The sequence below is a fragment of the Cuculus canorus genome, chromosome 10, assembly GCF_017976375.1.
Source record: "Cuculus canorus isolate bCucCan1 chromosome 10, bCucCan1.pri, whole genome shotgun sequence".
NCBI lineage: Eukaryota > Metazoa > Chordata > Aves > Cuculiformes > Cuculidae > Cuculus > Cuculus canorus.
Window position 1 is genome coordinate 3,121,420 of NC_071410.1, and position 15,601 is coordinate 3,137,020.

The 15,601-nt window shown below is 38.5% G+C and overlaps 1 protein-coding gene across 6 annotated transcripts in view; it reads left to right on the forward strand.

Annotated features, from left to right (window-relative positions):
• DACH2 (dachshund family transcription factor 2) overlaps positions 1-15,601 on the forward strand; it is a 272,249-nt gene that overhangs the window by 200,277 nt on the left and 56,371 nt on the right. For all 6 annotated transcript variants that reach the window (XM_054075822.1, XM_054075818.1, XM_054075821.1 and 3 more), the window contains exons 4-5: positions 3,957-4,112; positions 6,745-6,917. In XM_054075822.1, the coding sequence (XP_053931797.1) occupies positions 3,957-4,112; positions 6,745-6,917 (329 nt within the window). The remainder of the gene's footprint in view (positions 1-3,956; positions 4,113-6,744; positions 6,918-15,601) is intronic.

Consider the following 15,601-nt stretch of genomic DNA (forward strand, 5'->3'; position numbering starts at 1 on the left):
GATGGCTGCTGATAGCTCTGCCTCCTTCCTCCCGCCCCGGTGTGGCGATGTTTGGGCAAACCACAGTCTCTGTGCTTGCTCCTGCCAAGCACCAGGAGCTCTGCAAGGTGGAGGTCCTTGTCTCTCTTGCCCTTTTTTAATGCTGAGTGCAATCTGTTCTGGGACAAGATCGACTAGAATGCAAACAAGATAAGGAAAAATTACCTTTTTGTCCTTTAGTTTTATCTGTTGGAGGGAAGGTCATATGGGTAGTGGGTAACGGTGTTAGATGTAAAGCTTTTTGTGAAGTGCATAAATGATGTGTTGGCATTTTGACAAATTAACAGACTTCCGAGTGCTCTAATAATAATCCAATGACACTTATGTATCAAGTTACTAATATTTTAAAATGAAATCTTGTTTCTCATTTAAAGTAAATAAGAAGCCGTATTTCCCTTCATATACAAGAAGTAAACTAAGCCTGGTTGCTGGTTGCTGTTGTCTCATTTCCCTTAGTGTTGTATGTTTGCTTTCTTCTTTCATATATTTTTTCCCCTTTTGCTTCACACATAACTTGAAGTCCATCTCTCTATGTACAGTAGTATCGGTCATTGTGTAATTTTAGACTCATTACCTACTATATTAATAATAATGAGAGACTTCAGTGGCTTAGTATGGACAAAGAAATTCTTTTTTCTTAATATAAATTTCTTCAAAGACTGAATCTTTTCAATATAATGCGAGAAAAAAATTGAGCTCCATATATTTATTTCTCTGTGATGTACTGCGTGATTCATAGAATAGTTTTTAGTTTCACCTCTAATATGCTCCTCATACCGAAGACAGGATTTAGAACCCAAACATACCTTATTGATGGCATCTGTTTGGACACAAAATTACTGTTAACCAAAATCTGAACAACTGTGGCTAAACCTAAGACTTCTCATAGATATATTCTCTTCTAATTGTTACAATCACAAAGAATTTGAAAATATACATTGATATGCTTATATGTGTGTCAAATCTGTATGATGTGATAGTACATGCTGACAACTTTGTTACTAAATAAGAAAATGCTCAAAAATTCTTTTTTTCAAAGTTGAGTGACAGCAGAAGGACGCAGTATATTACCATGGGTTTACATTTTACATGTTTGGCTTATAATGTGAATCTCATTCTGGTTTACTATTCATTTATATGTAATTTCTTCTTACTTTGTGGGAATACGCTGCAGGGGAGGGATGCAAGTTTTCCTTTAAAACTGTTATTTTTTAGCTGTGCAAAAGAACTGTGGGTAGGATGACTTGAAATGGCCTGTGCTGTAGAGCACAGGAGTAGAACCCGTGAGACCTGATTTCACTTCCAGTTTCACCGTTAGCCTTTCGGGTAATGTGGAAGAAGCCGCTTGATAATCCTACACCTCACCTTTCCCGCTTTTCTAAGTTGGAGATAATCATGTGGCTCTTACAAATCACTTCATAATCGAACAGTTCTAGGTAAGAAGACATTCTAATTATTATTTTCTTTTTAAGAGACGTGCTACCGCATAGCATGTGCCGTCCAGATGAAGCGACGAGGCTGCTATCTCTGTGCTGTACTGCAGGCTACAGGATACATTTCACTTACGTTTATTGGACATCATGCACTCAGCTGTATTCTCTTTTCTTTCTCGAAGGAGAAGTGATAGGGAAAGTAAGAATACAGGAATGGTGTGTAGAGATAAGTGTATTGCAATTTATTCTTGCATTGCTGGCACTGAATACCAGAACAGATTTACAAGTGGAATTCACACAGAAAAAAGTTATTATTGTCCCCATCTGTAAGGAAAACCAGCCCAGTGATTTGGACTGTGCGACATAATTTAAATTCAGTTTCCTGTTCCATTGCAGGTTTCCTGTATTTCCTTAAGCAAGTCACTTTCCGCACAGTGCAATTCTCCATCTGTAAACCAGGAATAATTATCGTTTCCTACGTCACGTGCAGCAGCTGTAAAGCTGAGCATGGGAGGCTGGCAGAGCGCTGTGACCCTACAGCGTCGGGGCCACAAGAGTTGGGGGGTAGATGCACAAGGCTTTGGAAAGACAAGAGAAACTTCCAGAGATAAGTAACTGAGCTGAGTTTAGACCATCTGTGCCTGGGGTTGGAGTTGTTGGAGAAAAACAAACGGGATGAAGGAGACTTTTAGATGAAGTGTGCAGTATTTTCTTTTTGTTCAGAAAACCCTTACAAACTGTCCTGTGCAGAGTTTTTGTGGCCGCTGCCCCGGTAATTCGAGTCAGGTGTGCAAAATCTATTTCTAAGCAAAAAACTCATGCTAAGGTACATGCCATGTGTGGTTTTTTGAGAAGTAACAAAGTGTAAGTTAAGAAATACACTGAAAAAGCATGTAGAGAAAGATAAAACTCGTTTGGTAGAATTAAGTGCTAAGCATTGCCTCGGAAGACCTTTTTGATATTATACATTTAACTAGAAAGATTTTTTACCAGTAGTTTCACAGTAATCAGAACGAACAACTTGTATATCAAGTATCAGTCGAATGTTATTTGAAAAGCTGATCTACGGTATTTTAAATAACAAAGATGCTGACACAGCCTTAACTGTAGTGGTTCTTCTAATTACTGCACTATGCTGTGCTATATTATATCACAGGGCATAATTTTGAGTATCTTTCTTTGTCAATGTATTACTCATCATTTTACAAATTACATATCTTTTATGGGAAGGTAATTCGTACTTGGACATAGTGCTAAAGTGATGGAGTGATTTCCTTTTTTTCTCTATCATTGATCTTTCAAACTTTTTCATTTAGCTGTATTAATCATGTTTATTAGCTAAGTGTTGTCATAAAGAATGGAATTTTTCCGTTACTTTCATATTCAATTAAAATGTGTTTTGCGTGCTGCCTCTGTGCTGCATCACAGTGATCTATTTACTTATTCTAATTGAAATTCGTGTTCATAAATTCAAACCAGAGTCAATACTGCAGTTACACACTTTCATAACAATCTGTAATCTAATTCAAGCTGTGAAGGGCGTGTAATTAAAATACCTTTTTACTTTAGAAGTGGTCAATCTAACTTTTTTAAGGTGGTTTGCTTTGCGGACCAGATGCATTTCAGATTTCTCTAGCACAGTCTCCATCTCTGCTGTTAAAAAGGACTTGTTGTTATTCAAGTGTATACGGGTAATACTGAAGAAAACTGCTGTCTGTAAAATTGCTGCAGAACACCCGCTTTTCAGATGACAAACAGATATTCTAAACCAAACACGAGTGCTTAGTTTGCTGTACTGGTTTTGTTGTAGAGAGTAATTACTGTGCAAGACAGAGATCTGGACTCTTTAAATTTAAATTCCCGAATTCTGATGATTTCCAAGCCCAACTTAATGCCTGGGTTGTTTAAGCCAGCAAAGTGTTTCACTCTGGACATCCCCAGGATCAAACTGGCAGAGGTGAAAAAGCTCAAAGGTCGCATAGCAGCAGGATGTTGTTCAGGGGTGAATTTAAGCTAGGATGGTTGGGAGCATTGGAAAATTGAATAGTGGAGCAACTTTCCGGTAAGATTAACGGTGAGGGACTTGACGAGCCCAAGGATGGACACCGATTTATCTCTGGCAGGGACTGGGTGGCCTGATGCCCTGGGGTAGCAGAAGACTGTAATTCAGTGTCTCAGAGATTCCCTTTCTGCCTTATTTAGTTAATTGTGACTGGTGTTTATTTGGGTGATTTTATCCTTACATATTTAGGTTTTCCTGTTTCCGGAAACTAAGGTTATGAAAGTAGGTGATGCTGAAAGTTTCTAATATTTTTTGCTGGATGCATATTGAATAATTTGTTAAAAAAAATCAGGTGTAGGATTCAGGCGCTTTGTGCTGGGTGTGTAGCTGTGATTAGAGTATTAGCTCATTGCTAACCAAGCACTGTGTCTTTTAAAGAAAAGTACATGGCATTTATGCTTTATGTGTACCCTGTTTTGCAGGCGGGAGTGAATCCTCCTGGGATAAAGACAAACTTCAGTCTCCTATTACAACGGGATCACAGCACAGCATTGGTCATCCCACACTGTCAGGGCAGTCGAGCCTTGGAAGTGCGCACCCGCTCAGTCCTCTCCAGCAGAATCACCTGCTCACCAACAGTACGTACTGTGCTCTTACAGGAAAAGATACACGGAGCCCTGCATAGAGGCTGGATTGCACACCTTCCCCGCCTCCTGGAGGTGGGGGACATGGGTGGGAGACACGTGAGCACCAAGAGGGTCAGTCCTCCCACTGTGTGCTGAAATTGTGCATCGTGTCCGAGCCGCCCACTGGGCTACGGCACCCTCTTTGAGTAGTCACCTACTGCTGCCTTAGGGACTGTCAGTCCACCATTCACGTTTCCATGACTTGGGCTGATGGGAAAAATAACTGTAAAGTTGCTTAGAATTTTAGCCATTTAGCAGCTGGGATAAAATGACTCAGATAAAAATTGGATTTGGAACTTAAAAGCTCCCTTCGATCCTATCTTTTCTTTCTCTCTGAAAGGAGACAGGAAAGCCAGCAGTTCCCCTTCTCACTTGCTCTCAAAGAGGGAAGGGAGAGAAGGCAAAGTTAATCCAAGAAGTTCAGGATTAATGTTTTAAAAATTACTGAGGAGTAAAGGTAATTCTAGCAGATGATGAAATCACACTATTTCGGAATTCTTGTTATTTGTTTAAGCTCCTCATTCTCACAGTCTTGAAAGTTGATTTTTGGTTTTAACTTTAATGGATGAATGACATTTCTTGGTCCTTACATGATTTTAGGAGCAGATAGTTCCTTGCTACCCATGTAGGGCCCCAGACCGGAACAAACCAAGGCTATTGAAATGACTCTTACAATATACGTCTGCCTTCTTCATGGGAGGGGATGTACCTGAGCATTTTGGACATCTGCTTACATGTCATTAGTTAAGAATCACCAGATCATAGAACTCAAATTAAAGTTAATTTTATAATCTTGCATAAGTCAATACCTGTATATATTTTATATATGCGGATATTGTGTTCTTTGCTGATATTTTCCAGTAGATTATGTAGTAGGCAAATATCTATAGGCTATTAAAGGGTTTATTGAATGTCAGACCTTAAGCCCAATGATTTGCAAGTGTAGGATGTATTTTCTTCATAGTCCTCTGAAATGTTTGACGGATTGTGTCTTAAAACTGGTGATGTGCTGTTAAATTCTGTTTGTAGTTTGCATTTAGTTTGCATGTCAATTGGACTTTAAGTAGACATACAACTCAATGTGGCCAGATGGTGTCTGGGAGTTTTGGAACTCTATAGAGTACGAGGAAGGATTATTGTGCTGTTAAGGGGGATATGCAGAGGAACAAAGGCTTATGGATGTACGCACTGAAGGAGATTGTCAGTCTGGTTTAAAGTGAAGGGAAATGTATGTGGCCTTTTCTTCTTACCTATCATAATTAATATTGCCATGGATCATCAGATAACACATGTAGTGAATCATAAGACAACATAGTTCTTGATCATGATGTACTCAGGCTAAGCAGAAATAGTGTGGGAGCTCAGAATATATACAGTTCTGCCTTTTGTGGTGGGTGCTGTCGTATTTTTATATCGCTGTAGTCAAATTGTATTAGAATAACATAAGCTATAGCAGTCAATTGTATTTTTTTTTATTGTGGGTTCTGTCATACACTAAAATGACTGAAAATAGTTGATAGAGCCAAAAGTCTAAAAACTTATAGAAATAATTGATGTGAATAGCATAGGATTATATGACTAGCAATATGATTATGTCCTTTACTACTTGTGCCTGGGTTTTTTTAATGAGAATTTCTGATCTAAATTCAATTTAGAAAAATAAGAAGGCATTTAGGCTTCTTTTTCTGGCAGCGTGAATCCTGTTTTTTCCTGAAAAAATAATTGTGGATGCCCAAAGGTCAATATCTTCAGGTGGTATCTGCAAAGAATTCTTAAATGCAAAATAGACTGAAACATTTGTTTGTGTGAATTGGTGTCTTGATCTTGCTTTCTGCTGTAGTCATTACTAAACACAACAGGTAATACACATGCTGAAATAGATACTAGTGAAACATGACTATCCAATTCTTCTTAGCAGTAACATCATCTTTTTGGCAATGTCAAGACCTGCAGGTTGGTGCAAGGGAATTTCGTACCTTCTTAAATTGTTCTATATCTGTAGCAGAAGGCAATTTAGAGTGACTTTTTGGAAACTAAACTTCTGACAACAATATTAACCTATGAGCACATATTCCAGTTCACAGACCTTTACAGTAGCAGTAGTGTCTGTAGTCCAACCCACAGCTTCCTGTGTGCAAGAAATAGCCCTAATATAAAAGTCTAGTCTCAGGTTGCTGAGTATGTGAAGTAATTATAGTAAGAGGACTTGGTAGGAATATATTGTCAGATGAAATTATGAATAGATATTCTTCTGATCTAGTTGAAAAACATGCCAATGTCTGCATATTTTCTGGGTTTTGCTTTATTTCTCTTTGTAAAGAGAACACTGACCTTATGTACTTTTTTTATGTTCAGTTTGCTAATATTGTGTTACTTTACAGGTGTGTTTCTTTCCCTAATACAAACCATACAGCTTTTCACAAATGTAAAGACAATTATTCCTTCTGTAACATCAAAATTATTAACACATAGTAGTTCAGAGTTTGACGAGTCGGTGTTCCATAGAATATAGACTCTGAAAATTAAGATGTCAGGTTATAAAATGAGGGACTGACACATACGACCTGCCTGTGCTCTCTTTTAGGGATAGACCTGCCGTTTATGATGATGCCCCACCCTCTGCTTCCCGTCAGCCTACCTCCTGCTTCGGTTGCAATGGCAATGAATCAGATGAACCACCTCAATACGATAGCGAACATGGCTGCAGCAGCCCAAATGCACAGTCCTCTTTCCAGGGCAGGAGCCTCTGTTATAAAGGTAAGAGTCATCTATGAGAGTTGGAAAAAATAGCTTTTTGTAGTTAACACAAACATTTACAGTGACTTTTGTAAGGAAGATAACTAAGAGGCAATGAGCTTGTATTGCCTTTAGCACACCTGGTCTGCTGTTCCTGATGGTGCTTCAGTTTGAGGAAATACCCACGAGCACAGTCAAGAAGTTAAGATGCTTTGCTCTATCTACAAATCTGTAATGTAATTAAAACCAGATAATAACACTCACTACAAGCTGGGGGAATAAGCAGTGCTGCATCTGTTAAAGCTCAAAAGCTATTCTGAAATGTTATTTAAAATAAAGCTTAGCATTTTCTTTTAAATATAACATTATAGAACACACTAGGAAATCTAGTGAGAAGCAGTTCCAGAAACAGGTTAATAGCAGAAAAAGTCACCAGGAGTACCTTAGTGAGTATAGACTCTAGCAGCCAAGGCTAAATTTCCTTCTGGCTGGATAAAACATGTTAATACTTCTGAAAGTCTTCTGATAATCTCTTCCAAGTGGGTTGTTAAGAAAACTTCCTGCCTGTGTTGAGAGCTGAAGTCCTGCCACGCACTAAAAAATACCTTGAGACAGGAAATTTTCAGAGTAGAAGGGGACAGGATCAGTGGACCTGAAGAGTCAGTGCTGTGGGGTTCTCTGAAACAGTGTCCTCTTTTTAATCAGCAAAAGTGAAAGGTTTTATCAGTCTAACTTTTGTGTGTATTGACGTGCACGTGCAAATTTCTTACTGAAAAAATTAAACTCTGTCAGCTTTGAGAGGAAGTTATTTTAGTGCATTTTTGTTTGGTTTTAAATACATGATTCTATAGACCTGTCTGTTGCAGAAAGTATATTATCTCTATATTTTGATATTTTACTCCTTTACACTCAGGCTTCCCAATCATTCTGGAATGCTAAAGTCCTGAGTTGCTTTGTTCTAATGACTTTCCCTGATTTGCTGAACTTAACCTCTCTTATCTTTATCGTAGAACTTCTTAAATTTAAAATACCGTTGTTTTATCATTGAAAAAGTTGTTCTTGCCAATATTATAGGTCAATTTTGAGAATAAATTAGTTTCGATTGGGTGGTACTTTCTATTGACCCAGCTTTCTGCTGCAGGAGATTTAGTAATACACAACCACATTTGTTTTCGTACTTTTATTTACGGATTTCAGTGTAATCCCAAGGAAGAAAGCAAATCTCTTTTGTCAAGTTATGGTAGCATAAAATATTATGTCTCTCAGATGCTGAGGTTCTTGAGGTCTTTGTTTTCCTTCTGATCGTCTTCCTGGCCCTGAGCATCTCCAAAACTGCCTCAGGTTGTTTTTCTTTCTGTACTGAGAGTCCACTTCCAAACTGGGGCACATGTTGTTTTTAAAACTTAGATTTTGTTTATATTTTGTTTTCTTGGATTCCGGGAGGCTGCTAAAATTGGGGGGGAGAGGAGCATTCCCCAGTTAGAAGACTATTTAGGCTTAAGATCAATAAAATCTTCTCCTTAGCATCAGTGTATCTGCCCGGTTCCTGGCTGGGTGGGGGAAATGCGATTCTCTGATGTCCGACTGTCCGTTAGCTAATTGCAGGGTACTGAATTCTTAGAAATTAAGTTCTATTCGTTTCCCTCAGTAACTTTTTCTGTAACTTTTTAGAGACCTGTTGAGGAAGCCATGACTTAAATACAGCACTGGACTATTTGTAGCAGCAAGTAGACTGCATAAGCTTTAGTTTTATTTTAAATGCGATCAGTATGTTAAAATGAAGATTAAATAAGTGTGTAAAAAGTGCCTGTTCTTTGTAATATAAACTGCAGATTTCGCAAGCAATTAGGTTCAAGGATACTCTTCCGCAGGCCCTTGCTGATGGGATTTACTCATTTACAGCTATTCTTTCCCGTACACCTGCACCAGTGGATGCACAGTATCTCCACAGCAACAGTAGGTCTCACCAGCACTCTAGTGGGAATTATTTTCTGTACATGATGTAGAGGACCAGCAGCTAATGTGACAGAGGTAAAGTGTGCATCCACTGCTGTGTTACTCTCACCTGTCAAGTGATGCTGCACCTTCCTCTTGTTTGTTCTGAGTGCTGAAACTCCACATGAATTTTATTATAGGGAGTGTGAGGCTCCTTTTGTCCTTTCTTTCCCTTATGTACTGTCATCAGCTCTCAGTGTCGACTGGTTAGGATGAAATCCTTGTACAGAATGAAACGTGAAAGGAAAGCATTGCTGCTGTTGTTATGTCAGCAATATTACTTTTATTATATGATGTTATTTAAGTGCATTTAATAAGTACAAAAAAACTGACTGGTTCTAGATAGACTGCAATTCCAGCATCATGACATTACTTAAAATGGGAGAAATGAATCGAATATATTGAGCGTGTATCTATTTCCATACTCTGATGACTAAAATACCACTTGGCCTGTTTTCTATAGGTGTGAGAATCAGATGCTTTATAAAGGTTTTGAATGAAGTCATTATGGTTTTTATATCACGTTTGCCATTTAGAAATAAGCTGTTCTACCAAGATATGCATGATCAGCAAAGTTAACATTTAGTGCTCCAGAAAGAAATGTCATAACTATGAAACTTGATTTCTTCCTGACAGCAACACTATAAATTAGGCAGGCACAGTGGCCAGGCTCACAAAACCTTCTTAGCCATCTATAATGTGATCTGATGTGATTATAGCAGCACCCGCTAGCAGTGCTATAGCTGTGGTTCTCAGAGTGCCCGTGTAATAAATCCAGTCTTTCAGGGATTTACTGCACATCTGGAAGAGCTCGCTCCATTTGAGACTTGGCTCAAACGCTTCTGAAGGATCTGTATAATTGAGAGTCTCATATGGCAAAAGCAAAGTTTGACAGCAACACTGACTTCACCACCCTCTCTCTACTCTCTACAACATCTACTTTCCTCTTAGTTCCTTTTTTCCACAGCTATTCTTCAGCTGGATGAACTCAGCAATCCAGTTACTGGTCTGGGTGTTGAATACTTTGCCAGCCTGAGGTCTTGAGGACTGATCTGGGATGGGACTTTGCTGAAGTACCCGCGAGTCGTGATTTAGGCTAGAAACAGCAATGAAGAAATGTAGTAGGTTACTGTCATCCAATAATTTTGTTTGTGATCCTCAGAAAATTCTACTCAGTGATGATGTTTTCAGGTGTTGAGAAGTGAAATTTGGATGGGCCCTTAATACAAAAGAGAAGGGATTTTTCACTGAAGTTTAGAGAGCGACTCAACTCCAGAGAGCCATAACTACATGACGTTGAGATCTTTATTTTACAGTGGACTTGTAATGCATGTGACTAATTATGGAACAAGTGAATATGACTATTAATATGCATTCACAGCATATTATACAGTTTATCATAAAGAAGATGTTAAGGTGTATGCCGAGAACACACATTGAACACAAAGCTGAAAGCACACCTAAATCTTAACAGATTATTTCAATTAAATTGGGTCTAAAGGAGTTGAGACTTCACAGCACATAATGTGGAGGGCAAATATATGAAGAAGTGTCACAGCAAAAATGGGGTTAGCTCCTCTGTTCCTTGGCAGTACATTTGAACGTTGGGATCAGACCATGCCCCTCTAACAACTCTTTGTCCGCAGTGGAGTGAGGCCCTACACTGTGTCTCCACAAGCTATGGACAGTGAAGGCATCAGGAGCGTTAGTGTCATCCAGCCTAAAGTGCCAAGTTGTACAGATGAAGCCAGAAAGGACTTACATGATCAAAAGCTGTATTGGCTTACACAATTCCAGGCAACAGGCAGGGAGAGAAGAAGGAGAGGGTTGGGATTAGGGAAGCATGAGGGGGACTGCCGAGAGCCAAGTTTCCAGAGCTGTGACTCTGTGAGGCTCTGGACAGTCACTGGAAGGCCACTTTTGCAGATGTCTATTGAAACACGTTGGTGGGAGATCGGTTAGGGTGGACCTGAAATAGCAGAAACGGAATTCAAACCAAGGGCCTTAAGCTGCTCCCTATTGTGTTGGATGTTAAAAGGAGTACTGACAGTAGAGTAATGAGACAAAATTTTATCCCAGATCTTTAAGAGGCTCTTTTTTCTCCCCATTTTTCCTTCCTTCTTCCTCTATACACCCCACATATTTTGCACCCTTTGCTCCTCTTGCTCAGGTGTCACCCTTTCTGCTCCATCTCTCCTCCTCATCATCATTCTCTCTCCCTTTCTTTCTGCTTTTCTAAGAGCCTCTTCTGAGCCACTGTGAGATGCACTTCTCCTGAGTAGGAGTATTGCTGCAAATTGGTTTCCTGCTGTCCATTTTTCTTCTGTCATCATTCCCTCATGCTTGCTGTATTCCTACTTTATTCTTTCTGTTCTTACCAAGTCCTAATTAGGAATAAGTGGCATATTTGTTCAATGCAGCTGGAAAACCCAGAGAAAAAAAGTTCAAATGTAATTGAAATACTTTGCTTCAAAAAAAAATCAAAATAAAGCATTTTTATTTTGTATTTTAAATCATATTTCCTTCAGAATTTCACCCCAGTGTACGTCAGAATCGAATCAAAACCCATCCATTTCCCGTGGCCTCCAAAGGACATTTTAGGTGAAATGCAATGTTTTGTTTTGGCAGGGAATCTGCACTCTTGTATTTCACATCGACCCTGCATGATTTCTATCTGAATATTTTGGCCTACCTATAAACAGAACAAAGCATTGCTTGTACGGCGTGATCTAGACATGCAGTAGAGATTTTTGAGTCTCCTTTCCTTTGTGCTCTGTTCTTCTCCTGGTTTTGTGGGATTGTTAAAGCATTTGTAAAGGATGTATATGACATGATGTTAAACTCCCTAAAGAGAATACAGATGGGCTGTGTAATTATTGCTGAGAGGTGCTATTTTCTGTGTGCTGTACAACTCACATTCATAATATTTACCTGACAGCCAGAAAAATGTGGCCATCTCGGAATACTCTGAAACAATTGTTCTCAGTATAAAAATATTTCTCGTCACAGAATTTATAACTTATTTAATTTCATACTTCTCTGTGCATCCAATTAATTCTGAATTGCTTTCAGACTATTATAAGATTCATAAATGAAATGTATACAATGTATGTTCTATTTCTGATTGTTAGGTTCTTCTGTTTCATAGCAAGTGTTCATTGCTGGCAGCTTATTGCTGATATGGGTACTGAAATATGTTAGGGGAGTGAAATGCGAGAGTAGTTTAAGTTTGCTTCCAATAAGGCTAGTTTTTGTGACTGTATCTGTAGTGAAGGAGAAGTGAGTGTGCAGTTTTGTGTCTTTTTATTCACTGATACAGAGAAACTGCTATGCTGGGAGATGTTCAGGCCACTACAAACTGCATTCAATACCCTTCTCATCTCTCCCACTGTGAAGGGAGGCGTATCTCTCTCCCTGCGTTGCCAAGAACGCCCTGCTTGTTAACGCCGAGGCACCACCTAGTTGCTAGGGTAAAGAATAATCAATGACTACTTGACAGTAAGACGCAAGTACATATCTTTTTTGCAAAGCTTGTAAGGGGATATTGCTACGCCAAGCTTAGCTTTTAGTTCTGGCTCAGATCCTTTTAGTATTGGCTTAGTCGTTTGCGTTTGTACTTGATAACTAATACGGCTGTAACTTAGGTCAGATATAGCATTACCATCATTAGTCCTGGGAGTCCTTCTTTCATTCAGTAGCAGCAGCGAGTGAAACATTTCCTGGGAGGGGTGCAAGGAGAAGGTTTCCCTTGCAAGATCCTCCCCAATTTTAGTCAACATTATACTTTCAAATCCAAAATAAATTAAAAGGTAAAATCTTAATATACGAGTGAAGGTTGCCATAGTTTTCACCGTGACTGCTAATATAAGAAATGGTGAAGAAGGTAGCTCTTGCTTGGCTGTTCACCAATACCATCTGATTGGCCGCGGTTTGCTGTTTGGCTGAGCAGCTGGCAATTAATGAATTGATAGGAAGTAGTCACAAGGTAATGGAATTAGCAAACGAACACCTGGTATTAAAGATCAGTAAATGTAGAAGTTTTTATGATTTCTTAAATTTGGTGAGAAAATAATTGCCAGTTGACTACAACTGTGGAACGATATGTACACAGTGAAAGAAATTGCATTTTAAATGGCAAAGTACATATTTTAAGTGAATGGTTTCCCAATACACTGCAAAAGATGAATGGGATCCAGCTGGCTTTCAGACATACAGATCCTATCTTAGTTTTTAGACCAGCTGTTTACCTTGTTCATCTCCAGTTCTTACAGCAATTGGAGATATTTAAGTAGCTCAGAAGACCAACAAGTCGCTGTTTTCACATGCCTGTTTCCAGACTGAAATGATTCAAAATATAAACCTAACCATTGCCCAGAGACAGTAGCTCTAACCATCGTATTTCTTCATCATTTCAGATTTAGCTCGCATCCTGCTGACTGTGTCAGGATTATTCTTTTTCTTTGAAAACCCTAAATGTGCCAATTATATATTGCTTTTCTCAATAATGCATTAGTTAAGGACCACAAAACTTTAGCACGCTATTAAAAGTTTACTTGTTATTAGAATTCAAATAGTATTAGTACCAGCTAAGGTCAATGGGAAAAAAGTATGCATCTTAGTATTAACGAGGAAGAAAAAAATGTTAGCATTTGTTACTTATTAGTTCTTTGCTAACTGAAGTTGTGTTAATTTTTCTTATTCATCTCTTGTACTGAGGATGGAATTTGGCCAGGGGGATAGGAGCGGCAATACCAGAGGTTTGGGTGGAAGGTGAGGAGGTCTGCAGCCAGTCTGCGGGCTGACTGCTCCTGGCTTCGTGGACTCCTCCAGCGAAGTGGGACTTGGGACTTCCTAAACAGAGTGGTCCCTCTTGAGGATCTGAGCGGTGATTTGGCAAACACCGGGAGATGGAGGTGTAGCGCGATAAACATTCCAGTGGGGAACGAGCATGCAAATTAATGTTGGAAAATTCATTCTGACGAAGCCTGTGAACTCTCTTTTTCCAGCATGGTCATCAGCTCTCGGTCTTTCTTACCATAGCTGACGACTCTAATCTAGACATAAAGATAGCAGAATCCCCATTTTTCCTTCCTCACTGTTTCATTAGTGAGGTCTGGTGAATTGCAGCTCTCCTGCCACTGCAGAGCCCTGTAGAGAACAGAAGCAGCACCTCAATTAAATATGAAATATCAAGATAAATGTCTGAATAAAATATCCAGAACTCAGACAAACTTCCAAAACCTGCTTGTCAGCAGTGAAATGCCATTAAATCCTCTAGGAACTTATTAATAGATTAACATTTGGAAGAGTAATTACAGCTACATTAGAACTAAGAATAAAGAAAAATAAAGGAAGATCCAGCAGCATCATTTCTCTAAACTCTTGGCACAAAATGAAGATCAATACTATAAAAAAAAATAAATCAGAGATAAGGAATTAAGGTCAGGATGATTATGTCAAAAATAGGTAATCTCTTCATATATATCTCAAATAAAACTAGTGAGGATGCAGCTGTTATGTATTGTTTCATATTATTTGTGTGGAATACTGCCTCACGGGATAGAAAAGGGATATTGAGGTGAAATCAAGGATGTATCTGGACATTGGATGGGTTGATGACTTCAGTGCCGTTAACCTAAATCACAACTAAAATTAACAATGTCAAGCTTTGTAGCTACATTTTCTGAGCCAAAGCAAGACACTGATCTTCAGTGAGACAGAAATATATTACCTTTCAAAAGGATTAAATACTGCAAAAGTCTTTTTTGAGAATTTATGTTACAGCTCTGTAAAGGGAAGAGAAAAGATAAGATAAAGTAGGTACTATAGTTAGATAAATAGGTGAGATCTTGAGGAATGTTTTCATTTTTCATAAAATTCTCACAATCTGTAAATTCTATATATATAATTCATTACATCATAACCTGAAACGTGAATCTTGCAAATTTATGAAATATGAAGAAATCCAAATGGGGAAAATATGACTTTATTTAGGAATGCTTCTCTTTTCCTGTGAGCACACCCACTGCAGGTCCAGGCTGCACCGTGCTGCTTCCACGAGGGAGAAAAATAAAATACCTGAAAACCAAAAGGTTGTAAAATACATAGATGATAAATAAAATGAAGTCATCAATGTGTAAAAAAAAAAATGTTAAGGTTTTAGATTTGCAATTTTCCTATTTAAATGCCCTCATTGATTTGTTACAAATACTGTTAACCCTGTGTTTGGAAAATGGTGAGGACATTATCACTTGTGTTCTCATTTGTAATAAAATAGATTAACTTGCTGTGAAATTTTAACTAGGCTGAGACACAACAGTAGCTACCTAATGAACCAGAGCGCATTGCTGTTAAGTAGCTAAATAGATGCATACTGATTACAGGACTGAAAAATGGATCTGTTTACTTGCTAAAAAAGAGTCTGTTCGTAGTGTTATTTGTTATAGTAGAGGAAATTCAGCATTACATTTCAACACAAACGTTTAGAAATAGGCAATTTCCCAATCCGTATGCAGCCTTATATGATGACGCTTTATCCTCATTTGTAGTACAGGGAAAATTTTAGCTCCTTTGTTGCTTATAGGGAAAAGTGTATCTTCCCTGTATATGTAAATTTTTTAACTGGTAAGACGTTAGAAGACATAATCAACTAATTCTCTTAGAAAATGATTCACCGTATGACTAAGAATGGCATTATTATTTGACACTTT